At 37.6% G+C, this 17,420-nt stretch overlaps 1 protein-coding gene and 1 pseudogene across 3 annotated transcripts in view; both read right to left on the minus strand.

Annotated features, from left to right (window-relative positions):
- Window positions 1–17,420, minus strand: part of LOC127420300 (zinc finger protein 431-like) — a 380,032-nt gene that overhangs the window by 49,680 nt on the left and 312,932 nt on the right. Inside the window, exon 4 of one of the 3 annotated variants that reach the window (XM_051662486.1) lies at window positions 1,651–1,791. The exons of the other annotated variants lie outside the window; for them this stretch is intronic. Within the exon in view, the coding sequence (XP_051518446.1) occupies window positions 1,651–1,791 (141 nt within the window). The remainder of the gene's footprint in view (window positions 1–1,650; window positions 1,792–17,420) is intronic. 3 annotated transcript variants of the gene reach the window in all.
- The window catches only part of LOC127420298 (zinc finger protein 493-like), a 259,674-nt pseudogene that overhangs the window by 4,148 nt on the left and 238,106 nt on the right, over window positions 1–17,420 (minus strand).

A 17,420-nucleotide genomic window follows, 5' to 3' on the forward strand; every position in this document is an offset into this window, starting at 1 on the left:
TGAGTGGTCATAATGTTTTGGCTTATCAGTGTACATATCTGTTAACATCTCAGTAAATGTAGTTTAGTGTTTCATGACCTTTTAAATACAGATTATGTTCTTTACTATGGTGGGTCGCCACTTGATGTCCATTGTAAAATCTGGGTCTCGAAGCAAAACCAGTTGAACCACTGGGCTAGAAATCTAACCAACACAGGACAACGAAATAGAATAATAAAGTGTGCTTTATTCATTATTTGCAGCTTTCTTAAGTTGAGGCAAGCGCACATCATCACTTTTTCTTTTCTTTTTCCCCCGCTGCTACACTGTAGATCCAAAAACGTGCAGCACCGCTGGTAAAAACCAGTACAAAAAACACTGTAGTACATGCACTTTTTTAAACTGAGCACTTAAAAATAAAAACAGCAGGGAACTGTTTTGAGTGATAAAACGACTTGTAAAATTACAGTCGATTGACATGAAAATGTAAATCATTAAAGGAAGAAACATACCTGATGAAACATAATCATCTTCATTACTCTGTTGTTCCTCTGCTGTGTTTTCTTCTTTTATCTCCTCCAGCTTCACTGGTATCTGCAGCATCTGCTGTTCTCCAGCACTACAGACAGAAGTCAGAGACTCTGTGGAGGTTTGATCATCATCATCATCTTCTTCCATACTCTGTTGTTCCTCTACTTTGATTTCTCCTCTCATTTTCATCAGGTTCCTGCAGTCCAGCAGCTTCACTGAACACATCTTCACTGGTATCTGCAGCATCTGCTGTTCTCCAGCATTACAGACAGAAGTCAAAGACTCTGTGGAGGTTTGATCATCATCTTCATTACTCTGTTGTTCCTCTTCTTTTATCTCCTCCTGCTTCACTTCGATCTTCACTGGTGTCTGCAGCATCTGCTGTTCTCCAGCATTACAGACAGAAGCCAGAGACTCTGTGGAGGTTTGATCATCATCATCATCTTCATTACTCTGTTGTTCCTCTACTGTGTTTTCTTCTTTTATCTCCTCCTGTTTCACTTCAATCTTCACTGGTGTCTGAAGCATCTGCTGTTCTCCAGCATTACAGACAGAAGCAAGAGACTCTGTGGAGGTTTCATCATCATCATCTTCATTACTCTGTTGTTCCTCTACTTTTATCTCCTCCTGATTCATTTCGATCTTCACTGGTGTTTGCAGCATCTGCTGTTCTCCAGAGTTACAGACAGAAGCCAGAGACTTTATGGAGGTTTGATAATCATATTCATTACTCTGTTGTTCCTCTTCTTTTATCTCCTCCTGCTTCACTTCAATCTTCACTGGTATCTGCAGCATCTGCTGTTCTCCAGTATTACAGACAGAAGTCAGAGACTCTGTGGAGGTTTGATCACCCTGATTACCATCAGTAGAACAGAGTAAAGTGAGCTGTGAGTCCTGTGTGTCTCTGGATCTCTGTTCAGAGAGTTTGTCCAGCAGTCGCTGTGGTGTGGACTGATCTCTGCCGCTCCACACTGAATCCTGACATTCTGTGGAGGTCCCATCAGTCACACACACTGAAGATTGACAGGAAACCTTTTCCAGCTCCTGACAAACATAACACAATCACATCTGTACCGTTCATCATATCACATCATTTGAAAGCTTACAATCTCAACTTTAAGGATGAAATGAATGTTTAACCTGTAACCTGTCGTCTCTCTCCATCAGCTTTGTCTTCAGTGACGTCACCTCTTTCTTCAGCTGAGAGATTTCTGTGATGAAATCATCAATATCCAGCATGGACAGATCAGTTCTTACTGATTTACAGCAGATCACATCCACCTGCTGTCTCAAGATGAACATCTGAACACAAATCATCATCATTATAATGGACTGACATTCATCAAACTCAAAAAGATTATTATAGGATTATATACAGCTCTGTTAAATAACTTTGTTTCTGATATGGTAGCCTATAAATATAAATGTGTGCGTGGAGTTTGGTTTCATTTTCCTGACAGCAGGAATATTACCACATATTATAACAGGCTTTAACATATACTCGCATTCATTTAACTAATTTACAATCAGCCGATGAATTTATCGAGCTAATTTATCAGAAATTAAACATGATATTCTCACATTTCTGCATGTTTCTCCTGAAACTGAATATTTTAAAACGTCCGTCACAAAACCACCACATACGGCGATAATAAGATTCTTTTAAGATCATTAAAAATGAACATGCACAGAAAAATTCACATCAAAGCAAATAAAAATCCCACAAATCAAGTTAAACACATTGAACACGTACCGAAATTAGTTCTTTCATCTTCTTGGTTTTAAAGGGGCTTTTCTGTTTTTTCTACACTGTTTTCTAGTACTCTTGTGTAGCACTAATGTAAATACAGATTGTTTCAAGTTCAGTTTTATATTTGAATTTATTAAAGACATTGTAACAATTGCCAAAATAAGCTTTTTTTATTATATATCAAAAATGGTTGTTTGGTTGATGCCATTAACTACGTTTCCATCCAAGGTTTTTTTTTTGTTGCAAAAAAGAGTGTAGCGCATCAAAAAGTTTACCGATACAGCTGATGGAAACGCAAATTATCACTAAAATTTCACAAGTGTCGACATAATATTTTTCCATTTAACTCTACCGCATAAACTCAATGTCGAAACTTCAAATGTTGCTATAAACTGGTTTGAAAACACTTTTTGTCAAGAAAACAGGCATTAACGCAAAAATATAGTGTCACATGACAGAGTTTACCCCAATCGTTAGCCTGTGTTAATCGTGACGACAAGGTATAAATCCTTGAAAGCCAATTTATTGTACGTGAAGAATTACTCGCACCGTTATGGATTGGTCTAATGGCATACCTGCACGGATCCGATAATGCAAACACATCTGTGTCATGACACTTCCAGGAGTGCCAACACAAATATCTCGTATCATGCACCTGTTATCGATAAGTGCAAGGAGAACAAATGAATGGCCACTCTTTGTGATTAATTTAATCGCGGTAGCCATCCGTTCATGTATTAAAGTTGCTTTTCCACATCATTCAAATTAATAGACAGCAGTCATAGAATTAGCCCACAATACAAAAAGCATATCATTTCTGTGCACAAAGATGTTTTAAATGAAAAATAAATACACAATACTAGGAGAAAAGCTTCAGTGTGCTTTATTGAAACACTAACAGCCCAATTCTATAAAATTAATGTTTAGCTCACTTTTGAAAAAATACCGGCAAAATTCCCTGTATTAAATAAATTACCAAATGAATAAAGCATTAAATTAAACAAATAATTTACCAAATGAAATAATAATATTGTTAGGCCTATATAATTGTCTTTTCTTTACACAAACGTAAATTAGCCTTACCCAGTTCTGTAGATGAATAAAGTCGGCTGAATGACATTCTCAGAATGTTCTACACTTTTTTCAAGACTCACTTTCACTTTCAGAAAACTAGCTTTTGAACATTTTAAAACTTTTAAATATTTTTCATCTTTATTATCTTCCATCAGGTCCACCGATAACGTTTATTGCATTAAAACATTTTTCACCCTCTCTCTGGCCTGACATTGATCAAGTTTTGTGTTCCTTCACAATAAATGTACCATGATTTTACTACAGTATCCATATTTTAACACTGATATTCAAAGTGACACCATAGACTAATAATAAATGAAAATGGAAATTGTGGTTAATTTTGTGTTATTATGGTTTGACCACAAATACCATAGTTTAACTGTGGTTACTGTAGTAGTTTAATCATGGTATTTGAAGTAAAACCATAGTAACCACAAGATTAACTATGATAAATCTATAGTAAAATAAAAACATACAATAGAAAAATCATGGCTTTACTATAGTAGTTACCATGACAGTGTAATGTTTTTGTTTTTTGGTCTGAAACATGGTTTTACTATAGTAATATTGTAGTAAACATGACTGAGGTGGGCCATGTTTGTTTTAGTTTCTTTGGGACCAAAACCATGTTTTAATATAGATTATCCATGGTTAATCTTGTGATTACTTTAGTTTTATTACAAATACAATGGTTAAACTACCACAGTAATCATAGTTAAACTATAGTTATTGTAGTAAAACCATAATAATCACAAAATTATGTTTTTTAAAGCACAGTATTCGTTTTCCTGTAGTATTATAGTTTCACTACAAATATCATGGTTAAAATATGGTTACTGTAGTAAAATCATGGTCAATTTATTGCGAGGGAAAGTAAAACTATTTCAGAAAACAAATTCCCCCTGAAGAGGCTCCGAAGTTTTTTGTTTGTTTCTCCTGAAACTGAATATTTTAAAGAGTCACAAAACCGCCACAAACGACGATAATAATCTTCTATTACGATCATTAAAACACCAAAGACAGAAAAACACAAACATAAACTCGCAAATGAAGTTAAACACATTCAAACACTTACAGACAAATTCTTCTTCTTCTTCTTCTTCTTCTATTTTAATGGCGGACTGGTGTCATGAGCACATGTCGCCACCTACTGTTCAGTTTAATGCATCGTATTCCATGCCTTTCTCTTAATCCCTTAAAAAAAAAAAAAAAAAAAAAAAAAAAAAAAACTCGTTTACCTCAAGTCTAGATCCATCAGGACTCAGGTGTCACTTCCCTGTGGTATACCATTTACTGCATTAAAAACAGATGACTGGCTTGAACCCACCTTAACTACAAATGCTCTTTCAAATAAAAATTGTAACAACCACTTATACATTCTACCTGCTATTCCCATTCTATCAGCTTTTATTAGCAATCCTTCTCTCCATACCATATCATATGCCTTTTCAATGTCAAAATATACCACAGCCATGATTTCTTTCATACTCATTGTTTTTTATATATCATTACTTATTTTTACTAAAGCATCTATTGTCGATCTTCCACACCTGAACCCACATTGATATTTACTATATTTCCCTTTCTTTTTTAGATCATAAGACAAACGTTTTACTATAATTTTTTCCATTAATTTACATTTTAAGGTTAACGCTATTGGGCGATAACTTCTAGGTAAATTTGGAACTTTCCCTGGCATTACAATCAGTATTACTACTGCCTGTTTCCATGTCTTTACAGACAAATTCTTCTCTTCTTCTTGTGTTTAATGGCGCTTTTGCGTCTCCTACTGGACTGGAGTGTGCACGCGCTCAAGTATCGCTGTCTGCAGCTTGCAGAACGGGGCGGGGCTACACACGGGGCGGGGCTATACGTGTCGCTCCGCCCATAATTAACTCTCATTGGCTCGGTCATCTTTTATAGGTGTACATGATAGAAAATGCGTTTTAAAATAGTTCATCCGGATCATTTTGATTATAGTGCTGTGGCTCATAACATATGAAATTGTGTTGTACCTCACAGTTCTTTGCAAACAGATGTAGTATGAGTCAGACTGAGCATGCAGCATGTTGTTGTTTTAGTCTTGTTGAAAACATGAGCGGAGGGCAAAATTACTAATCCTACTATGGCGAAGATTCAACTCTAATATTAATGCAGTCGTAGTCAGTGTTCAAATTATTTAGCAAGATCATTTTGATTTTAGAGCTATATCTCGTAAGTGATATGACTGTGTTGTACCTCACATGTTATTTCAAACAAATTTAGCAGGACTGAGTCGCATGAAATGATGAACAAAAGTGTTGATGTATCTGCTTTCATTCAAATCTGTAATTCAAAAAGTTGCAGTTTCACAAAGTCTTCATTATAATGAATGGTTAGAGAAATGAATTAAATTAACAATAAAATATGTAATTTTTTTAACATCACCATAGAGTGAAAATGAAAAAAAAACGTATTAGAATTGTTGTAATATAAACATTTTAATATATATGACACACACACACACACACAATTGTTATTGCATTGTTATTAGTTCTGATCAGATGCATCCACATATGGGTTATGAAAACCAACAGCACCATCTTCTGTAAATTAACTGTAAATTACAGTCTAATTCTCAAAAGTTTTAATGACGTAATGATTCTTAATAATTGTGTTTTCAAATATCTTAATATTGGGGGACAGAATACAAATACACATGATGTTCGTTCGTTCATTCATTTATAAGGCATATGCTTGTTTGCAGTTGGCAATTCTAAAAAAAAAACAGAGAGCAGTTGTGCATGCACTTTTACTCTCCCAGTTTCTGTCATAACAGCTCATCATGATGAGTGATTATTTTGCATAATTAATAATAGATTCATTCATTGACCAAGTTTGCTTTATGAACGCCATCCTTATCTGCTCAATCTATTATGTTGCATTTTAGGAATTTAGTCATTTTAATTTATACCCTCAACAATAGTAAACAAGAGGCTGATAAATTGATGAAAATTGTTTTTCCATTCTTGAGATAGTTGTGGTGCTTTCGCTCGTGTTGATTCATATTAATTTCCTTGAAGGGTTGTAAACGATTATCTCTCCTCCTCACTCCAAAAATGTGTGCTCCGTTATCTCGTCGGCCTAAAAATTACTTTCTAACTGACATGCACACAGAAACCAACGGCAGGTAATTAATAGTCTGTTACAGCAGAAAATAAGGCATATTAACACAAAAAAACATGCTTCATACATGCTTCTCAGTTGGCATTTCTTTAAGAACATTTCACGTCAGTTTCAGCCTTTAAATCCCGATTTGTTCCTCACTATTAACGTAGGATAAAATCCATGAAATTTAGGATTGAATATTACATACAAGCACTATAATCAAATTGTTTGGCTCAACAATTACAAATCAATCAATCAAAAATCAAATCAAATCAAATCACTTTATTGTCACACAGCCATATACACAAGTGCAATGGTGTGTGAAATTCTTTGGTGCAGTTCCGATCAACATAGCAGTCGTGACAGTGATGAGACATATACCAATTTACAATAACATCAAATTAACACAACACAATTTAAACATCTGTTATACATAATTACACTCAACTTAAAACATCACATTAACACAACACAATTTAAGCATCTGTTATACACATAATTACACTCAACTTAAAACATCACATTAACACAACACAATTTAAACATCTGTTATACACATAATTACACTCAACAATATACAAATAATCACATACACTGTACAGTATACAATATGCTGTTTTTGTTTTTTTTTTGTTTTTTACTATATAGATACTATATAGATACACATTATTCAATAAAAATTAAAAAATAAAAATATATAAAAAAAGTGTATATATATATATATATATATATATATATATATATATATATATATATAGAATGTACAGTATTGTACTGTATTGACATTCAGGCTGTCGGTTGATAGTCAGTTGTTAAGAGAGACATAATGTAATAACAGTAATATAATTTATGACAGTCCGGTGTGAGATAAAAGAGGAATAAAGTGCAGGGCTGATGTATTTTGATCGTGGGAGATCAAGAGTTCAGAAGTCTGATTGCTTGGGGGAAGAAGCTGTCATGGAGTCGGCTGGTGCGGGTCCTGATGCTGCGATACCGCCTACCTGATGGTAGCAGTGAGAACAGCCCATGGCTCGGGTGGCTGGAGTCTCTGATGATCCTCCGAGCTTTTTTCACACACCGCCTTGTATATATTTCCTGGAGGGAGAGAAGCTCACCTCCGATGATGTGTTTGGCAGTTCGCACCACCCTTTGCAGTGCTTTGCAGTTGTGGGTGGTGCTATTGCCGTACCAGGCGGAGATACAGCCAGTCAGGATGCTCTCCACAGTGCAGGTGTAGAACCGTGTGAGGATGTGGCGGTTCATTCCAAACTTCCTCAGCCGTCTCAGGAAGAAGAGGCGCTGATGAGCCTTCTTCACAACGACTTCAGTGTGGACGGACCATGTGAGTTCCTCAGTGATGTGGACACCCAGGAACTTGAAGCTGCTGACTCTCTCCACTGGTGCTCCATTGATGGTGATGGGACTGTGTTCTCTGTCTTTTCTTCTGAAGTCCACCACAAGCTCCTTTGTCTTACTGACGTTGACGTCTGACACCAGTGTGTCAGAGTGTGCACCTCCTCTCTGTAGGCTGTTTCATCATTGTCAGTGATCAGACCTACCACCGTCGTGTCATCAGCAAACTTAATGATGGCATTGGAGTTATGTGTTGCCACACAGTCATGTGTGTACAGGGAATACAGGAGTGGGCTGAGAACACAGCCCTGCGGGGCTCCAGTGTTGAGGGTCAGTGATGAGGAGATGTTGCTGCCTATTCTAACCACCTGGCATCTGCTTGACAGGAAGTCCAGGATCCAGCTGCACAGCGAGCTGTTTAAGCCCAGAGCCCGGAGTTTCTCATCTAGCTTGGAGGGCACTATGGTGTTGAATGCTGAGCTGTAGTCTACAAACAACATTCTCACATAAGTGTTCTTTTTTTCCAGGTGGGAGAGAGCAGTGTGTATTGTAGATGCAATGGCATCATCAGTGGAGCGGTTGTTGCGGTAAGCAAACTGCAGCGGGTCAAGATTGAGTGGTAATACAGAGCAGATGTAATCTCTGATTAGTCTCTCAAAACATTTGCTGATGATGGGGGTCAGAGCAACAGGACGCCAGTCATTTAAACACGTTATTTTTGATTGTTTTGGAACAGGCACAGGTGGATGTTTTAAAGCATGTGGGGACTACAGACAAAGAGAGGGAAAGGTTGAAAATGTCCGTAAAAACACCAGCCAGCTGGTTCGCGCACGCTCTGATGACGCGGCCCGGAATGCCGTCTGGACCCGCGGCTTTGCGGATGTTCACCCGTCGGAAGGATCGGGTTACATCCGCTACAGAGACGGAGAGTGAACTAACCTCTGTAGCTTCAGCCGCGGGAGCTCTCTCCGCGAGGGTGGTGTTATTTCCCTCGAAACGAGCATAAAAAGTATTTAGCTCATCCGGTAGAGAGGCAGCGGTGTTCATGGCGGAGTTTTTATTCCCTTTAAAGTCCGTGATGATGTTAATTCCCTGCCACATGCTTCTAGAGTTGGTGGTGTTAAACTGTCCTTCAATCTTGCTCCTGTACTGGCGTTTTGCTGTTTTGATAGTTTTTCGGAGGGCATAACTGGCTTGTTTATGCTCCTCCGCGTTCCCGGAATTAAAAGCGGAGGTCCGCACATTAAGTGCCGCGCGAACATCGCTATTGATCCACGGCTTCTGATTCGGATAGATTCGCACAGTTCTGGTCGGAATCACTTCCTCTACACACGTTCTGATGAAACACATTACGCTATCAGCGTAAAGCTTGATGTCGTCATCAGAGGCGGACTGGAACATCTCCCAGTCCGTGCGATCAAAACAGTCTTGTAGCGTAGAGTCTGACTGGTCCGACCAGCACTGGATCGTTCTGAGGGTGGGTGCTTCCTGTTTCAATTTCTGCCTGTAAGCGGGCAGAAGCAGAATGGAAGAGTGGTCCGATTTGCCAAATGGTGGGCGGGGGAGGGATTTGTAGCCATCCCGGAACGGAGAGTAGCAATGGTCCAAAACCCGGTCCCCTCGTGTGTTGAAACTAATGTGCTGGTGATATTTTGGTGCGACTGATTTTAAACTGGCTTTATTAAAGTCCCCGGTCACAATGAACGCGGCCTCAGGGTGCGCAGTTTCCTGCTCACTTATACTCCCATACAGTTCCTTGAGTGCCCGGTCTGTGTCGGCTTGTGGGGGAATGTACACAGCAGTGATAATGACCGCTGTGAATTCCCTCGGTAGCCAGAATGGTCGACACAGAAGCATAAGAAATTCCAGATCAGGAGAACAGAAAGACTTGATGGAATGTACGTTCCTCTGATCACACCAGGATTTGTTGATCATAAAACATACACCACCTCCTCTAGTTTTACCTGAGAGGTCTTTCGCTCTGTCCGCTCGGAGCATGGAGAACCCCGCGGGTTCAATGGCTGAGTCTGGAATCTCCGCAGACATCCAAGTTTCCGTAAGGCAGATAATGCAGCAGTCCCTCATCTCTCGTTGGAAAGAGATCCGCGCTTTCAGCTCGCAGAGCTTGTTATCCAGAGACTGAACATTTGCCAGTAGAATAGTGGGTAGCGGGGGTCGATTTGCGCGGTGTCTTACTCTGATGAGAACGCCGGCTCTGTTTCCCCTTTTCCTCCTGCGTTTCCGCGGCCGTGCTGCCCAGACAAAGGGCTCCGCTTGCGTGTTTGTAAACAGCGGGTCGGCATTGAGGAATGTGAAGTCCGGTTTTCGGTGTGAGATCGCTGAACCAATGTCCAAAAGTGTTTGTCTGTCGTAGACAATAAGGCAGACAACATCCAAGACAAAAAACATAAGAATTGTAAACAAAACAAACAAACCATTGCTATGTTGTGTCGGAGCTCGCAACGCAGCAGCCATACTCGGCACCATCTTGAGTCCAATGACTATTAAATTTCTCTCAAACAATGATAACACCGGCAACAATAACTACATCTATCATGTATGTCTATGAAAGATGAACAAGCCAATGAGAGTAGGTTATGGGTGGAGCGACACATTTAGCTCGGGCCAATATGTAGCCCCGCCTCATTCTGCGGGCTGCAGCCAGGTCCTTCTCGACGCGTTTGGGAAAACTCATTTTGGAGTTTTCAGTGGTTCTCAATTTATTTTGGTCACACCCCCCTTGAAACAAGAAAAACATGTGAACATGGTGAAAGTTTAAACAAGGCAGGAGAAAAGGCAGAGAAGAAATCGCTCACATTGTCTCTTGCATGTATTGTCATTCATTTTGTTGAATGTGTGTGAAGTGATTTGAGAATGTGTCAGTCTTCCATGCCCCCTTTAAAAATAACCCCATAAAATCTTAGAAATCCACAAAATCTTCATGATAAATTATTATTTGAGAATCTAGATATTCAGCAAATAGATTGTTGTATTTTATTTAAAATGTAATTGCTTTATTTACCCTCTTTAGCCATAGCAAAAATATATATTTGAAAATATAAACATATTAGGCAATCTATAAAACAGCCAGTATGATTAATTAATATGGTACCTGCAAAAATAATAGTTTTTAAAATAACAAAAGCTCAAGATTGCTATGGAAAGGGGTGAATGCCACCCAAATCCCTTCTTTCACAGTACAGGTGCATCTCAATAAATTAGAATGTCGTGGAAAAGTTCATTTATTTCAGTAATTCAACTCAAATTGTGAAACTTGTGTATTAAATAAATTCAGTGCACACAGACTGAAGTAGTTTAAGTCTTTGGTTCTTTTAATTGTGATGATTTTGGCTCACATTTAACAAAAACCCACCAATTCACTATCTCAAAAAATTAGAATACATCATAAGACCAATAAAAAAAACGTTTTTAGTGAATTGTTGGCCTTCTGGAAAGTATGTTCATTTACTGTATATGTACTCAGTACTTGGTAGGGGCTCCTTTTGCTTTAATTACTGCCTCAATTCGGCGTGGCATGGAGGTGATCAGTTTGTGGCACTGCTGAGGTGGTATGGAAGCCCAGGTTTCTTTGACAGTGGCCTTCAGCTCATCTGCATTTTTTGGTCTCTTGTTTCTCATTTTCCTCTTGACAATACCCCATAGATTCTCTATGGGGTTCAGGTCTGGTGAGTTTGCTGGCCAGTCAAGCACACCAACACCATGGTCATTTAACCAACTTTTGGTGCTTTTGGCAGTGTGGGCAGGTACCAAATCCTGCTGGAAAATGAAATCAGCATCTTTAAAAAGCTGGTCAGCAGAAGGAAGCATGAAGTGCTCCAAAATTTCTTGGTAAACGGGTGCAGTGACTTTGCTTTTCAAATAACACAATGGACCAACACCAGCAGATGACACTGCACCCCAAATCATCACAGACTGTGGAAACTTAACACTGAACTTCAAGCAACTTGGGCTATGAGCTTCTCCACCCTTCCTCCAGACTCTAGGACCTTGGTTTCCAAATGAAATACGAAACTTGCTCTCATCTGAAAAGAGGACTTTGGACCACTGGGCAACAGTCCAGTTCTTCTTCTCCTTAGCCCAGGTAAGACGCCTCTGACGTTGTCTGTGGTTCAGGAGTGGCTTAACAAGAGGAATACGACAACTGTAGCCAAATTCCTTGACATGTCTGTGTGTGGTGGCTCTTGATGCCTTGACCCCAGCCTCAGTCCATTCCTTGTGAAGTTCACCCAAATTCTTGAATCGATTTTGCTGGACAATCATAAGGCTGCGGTTCTCTCGGTTGGTTGTGCATCTTTTTCTTCCACACTTTTTCCTTCCACTTAACTTTCTGTTAACATGCTTGGATACAGCACTCTGTGAACAGCCAGCTTCTTTGGCAATTAATGTTTGTGGCTTACCCTCCTTGTGAAGGGTGTCAATGATTGTCTTCTGGATAACTGTCAGATCAGCAATCTTCCCCATGATTGTGTAGCCTAGTGAACCAAACTGAGAGACCATTTTGAAGGCTCAGGAAACCTTTGCAGGTGTTTTGAGTTGATTAGCTGATTGGCATGTCAAAATATTCTAATTTTTTGAGATAGTGAATTGGTGGGTTTTTGTTAAATGTGAGCCAAAATCATCACAATTAAAAGAACCAAAGACTTAAACTACTTCAGTCTGTGTACATTGAATTTATTTAATACACAAGTTTCACAATTTGAGTTGAATTACTGAAATAAATGAACTTTTCCACGACATTCTAATTTATTGAGATGCACCTGTATTTTACTTGAAGGTATAATAATATTAGCAATAAGCAAGTTCACAAAATACGCCTTTTATAAAAAGAACAAATATGTCTTTGTCAGGCAACAAACACACGGATGGATAGTTGGAACCCAGAAGCGGGAATTTTTAATGCAGGTAAGCAAACTGCAGACCAACAATAACAGGAACAACACAGAGGGATTAAGCAAACAGATGACACAATGATCAAGTAGAGAATAGAATACTCTCACTAAAGAAGACGAAGGAAACACTGCAGGGTAGCAGTGCAGTCATTAGTAGTCCTTGTTGAGACTTAATGAAGAATGGCTGTGAGAGGTGAGTATTTGTAGTGTCCGTGATTAACTGTGTGATAGTGTGCAGGTGTTTGTGATCAGAAGTCTGGAGAGAGAGAGCAGAGTGTGGAAGGAGAGGGAGAGCCCAGCGTGGGTGTGACAGTCTTATTATTGCATACCATTTTGTTTTGCATACAGTATTCCAAGTGCTCACTTTTCAATTAATCAATAGTAGCCTTTTTTATGTTTTTTTATTTTTGCTTTTTTTATAAAGACCATATACAAATTGTACACCAAGAAAGAAAAAAAATAAATAAATAAACATGATGTTATTTTGAATAATCATATCAAATAACCATTCACAACATATTCTATAAATAGCATGTGTAATTAATTAATTTACATGTAATAATTTATTTCAAATAAAGTGGAAAGAAAGTTAAGGCATCACATCCTTTTACATTATTTTTTTTTAAATGAGATAGGACATCATACCTCATATTTCTACTAATTTTGTTTAAAAAATCAAGAATCTGAAGGAAACTAATCTAAATTAATTTATACTATTTTTTAGCAAATCCCATTTATGGTCACATTCCATATTTTTATTATTAATTTTAAATGTTACTTTCTCCATTTGGTATACAACCCCAATTCCGAAAAAGTTGGGACAGTATGATTAAAAAATTAGTGATTTTTAGATTATAATCACCCATTTCTATATTGAAAGCAATACAACTACACATTATATGATGTTTTACCCTGTGAATTTCATTGTTTTTTTTTAATGTTTTATATGTACAGTCATTTCAAATCAGATTATTGCAACACGCTCCAAAAAAGTTGGGACAGTCGAGCGTTTACCACTGTGAAACATCACCATTTCTTTTAATAACACTTATTAAGCATTTGGGCACTGAAGATACAAGTTTTTACAAGAATTTTCCCTCATTCATCCATTATGTAGGTCTTTAGCTGCACAACTGTACAGGGGTCTTTGTTGCAGGATGGTGTGCTTAATAATGTGCCACACATTTTCACATTGTTCTCAGAGTGCTGGATTATTTGCTGAAGCATCTGTTGGCAAATTGACAGGTCTTGAATGATCCTTGCTTTTGAAGGACTAGGCTGTTTTTGGAGGCTCCTATACCATGGCACAATTGCCTCACTTGTTTAACATCTCCTGTTTCACATCGCCTTGTTATTTCGACTCGTCAAATTGTTATTTTCAGCTTTTTTGGAATGTGTTGCAATCATCTGATTTGAAATGACTGTACATTTTCAAAAAAACAAAAAAACAATGATATCATGATAACATCATATAATGTGTATTATAGTATAATGTCATTTTACCCAAAATAAGGTTTTCTGGATGTATTTCTATTGTGCAGTTAAATATTAAATTAACCTGTCTAATCACTTCATTCCAATAAGTTGTCAATTTAGAATTTAGAATATAGAATTTGACTGTAATGAGCCTTTTTCTCCACAATTTCTCCAACAATCCCCTTTTACCATGCTATTGTATTTACTTTGAATAAGAGTTGTAAAAAAATCTCATTTGTATCTTCCAAGCATATTTCCTCCAAACACTGGAATGAGTAGTATGGAATGTATTATATGATATTTCTTCCCAGTCTTGCTGACTAATTTTTATTTTGAATTCATCTTCCCCCCTACATATGATTTTATTCAGAGTGTCCTGTATATCTCTTTCAAGTACACTCTTTAAAATTCCTAACATTTTTATTGGTTTAGTTGTATTGCATGTATCAATTATATAATTCATTAATGGATGCATTTCCTTTTTTATTTCTTTTATTTAACTTCTGTTAATAAATATCTTCTTACCTGTAAATAATTTTAAAATTGTGAATTTGGAAGCTCATACGTTTTGTTTGGTTTGAAAGGGTGTCCATTCCTTTATCAGTGAACAGTTGCTGATATCTTTTCAGACCTCTGTCTGCACAAAATTTAAATGTATTATCTAATCTATTTGGCTTGAAATCAGGATCTTTAACAATTTCTTGTAAATTAACTACATCTTAATTTTACTAGTTTTCTTTTTTTTCCTAACCAAATTCTAAAAGTACTATTAATAAAATATTATCTATTGATATGAATGTGTTGCTTTGTTTGGGTAGGAACAAGTCAAGCCATTTTTATTTGTATAGTGCCTTTCACAACACACATCGTTTCAAAGCAGCTTTACAGAAAATCATGCATTAACAGAAAATGAAACTGTAATATTTATAATGTCTTAGAGTCATCATTGTGTAGTTTGATAAAATACGATTGTGAGTTGTGTTTAAAAATAATTAAATAATAATTGTATTTAAAACCCCAGTGAGCAAGCCGAAGGCGACTGTGGCAAGGAACACAAAACTCCATAAGATGTTAGTTAATGGAGAAAAATAACCTTGGGAGAAACCAGACTCACTGTGGGTGCCAGTTCCCCTCTGGCTAATATCATGAATATAATGCCAATATTAATTATGTATAGTGCAAGTCATGGTTTAAAATTATTAAACTAAGTAAGTGTTAAAGTCCAGTGTTTAAACAAAGATTTTGTATGAACTGTAAGATGAATGACTAATGTCTTTGAAGTCCATCCATGACCTATGTTGTCAATTAATTGATAGTCTATGTATTCCATTATAAGAGTGTAATCCATCATTAGACCGAGGTGATGCAGGCAGAGATCAGTGAGATGCATCGCAGTTCAACCAGCCGGTAATTTCGGTGAGGTCTATCCTAAGTCCAAGGTTCAGGCAATGGCATATGATGTATCCCATGTCTTATGGTTGGAGTTGGCATCAGTTCATCCTCTGAAGTCCATCGTTAAAGACTGAAGTGATGTTTGGCGGGCACCGGCTGCTATTAGTCGTCATCACTCAGAGACACGTAGCAGTGGAGTCCAACATGAAGCAGGAATGGAGCTGGATCTAGCCAGTTCTGGTGACCTCAGGATAGGAGTCCCGAGGTTGAGACAGGGATACAAATAGAATAATATTTGCATAAATGCCATTCAATTTATTGCAGAATTATAGATCTTGATCAATGTTTCTGGTTTCTGGTTCCGGCAGACCTAACTAAAGCAGCCTAACTGTGAGTTGAAGGATAAATTAGGTGTATGCCTAGCTAAATAGATGAGTCTGCATCTTGAACAGTGTTAGGGATAATATTCCATAGTGTAGGAGCCAAATATGAAAAGGATCTACCTCCTTATGTGGATTTTGATATTCTAGGAACTATTAACAGGCCAGAATTTTGCGATCGTAATGAACGTGATGGAATATAGCATGGTAGAAGGTCACTTAAGTACTGCGGAGCTAGACCATTCAAAACTTTGTACGTAGTTAACAGAATTTTAAAATGAATATGAAATTTAACAGGTACCCAATGTAACGATGATAAAATGGGGCTAATATGATCATATTTCTTGGTTCTTGTCAGCACTCTGGCTGCTGCATTTTGAACCAATTGAAATTTATTTATTGATCTTGCTGGACATCCTCCCAGTAATGCATTACAATAATCTGGTCTTGAGGTCATGAATGCATGAATTATTTTTTTGGCAACAGAGAGCATGTGTCTTAATTTAGCAATATTTCTTAGGTGGAAGAATGCTGTTCTACAAACATTGGTAATTTGATTTTCAAAGGACAGATTGGTATAAAATATAACACCTAAGTTCTTTGCTGTTGAAGAAGATGTAACAGTACATCCATCGAGAGTCAAATTATATTTTAGCAGCTTGTTTTTCTGACCATCCAATCTTTTATTTCATTGATACACTCTGCTAATTTGGAGAATTGTGAAATTTCGTTAGGTTCTGAAGAAATATATAGTTGGGTATCATTGGCATAACAGTGGAAACTTATTCCATGATTCCTGATATTATCTGCCAGGGGAAGCATATACAAGGAGAAAAGCAGAGGCCCTAAAACTGATCCCTTGGCACTCCATACTTTACTTTTGTTTGGTTTGACAATTCCTCATTTACATAGACAAAGTGGTAGCAGTCTGCTAAATAGGACCTAAACCATGCTAATGCATGTCCACAAATGCCAACATAATTCTCTAGCCTATTCAAGAGAATGTCGTGATCTATCATGTCGAAGGCAGCACTGAGATCTAAAAGCACTAGAAGTGAAATGCAGCTGCGATCAGATGATAAGAGCAAGTCATTTGTAACTCTGATAAGTGCAGTCTCTGTACTGTGATGGGGCCTAAACTCCTGACTGAAATTGTTCATATATACTATTTCTCTGTAGAAATGAACATAGTTGGGAGGATACTACCTTTTCTAGTATTTTCAACATGAACGGGAGACAGTTCTTGTTGTGGAGCGTGGAAAACGTTTCTTCCCCTCTCTGTAAGAAAACTCAAATTCAGGAGTTCCAGGTGTCAAATGTTAGAGTTTATTGAACATGCAAACAAACATGAGATGTCAGCTGAGATCTGACTCTCTCTGTCAAAACCCTTAGTTCTTGTACAGTTTTTTTTTATCTAGCATTACCTCA

The sequence above is a fragment of the Myxocyprinus asiaticus genome, chromosome 29 (assembly GCF_019703515.2).
Source record: "Myxocyprinus asiaticus isolate MX2 ecotype Aquarium Trade chromosome 29, UBuf_Myxa_2, whole genome shotgun sequence".
NCBI classification, from domain to species: domain Eukaryota; kingdom Metazoa; phylum Chordata; class Actinopteri; order Cypriniformes; family Catostomidae; genus Myxocyprinus; species Myxocyprinus asiaticus.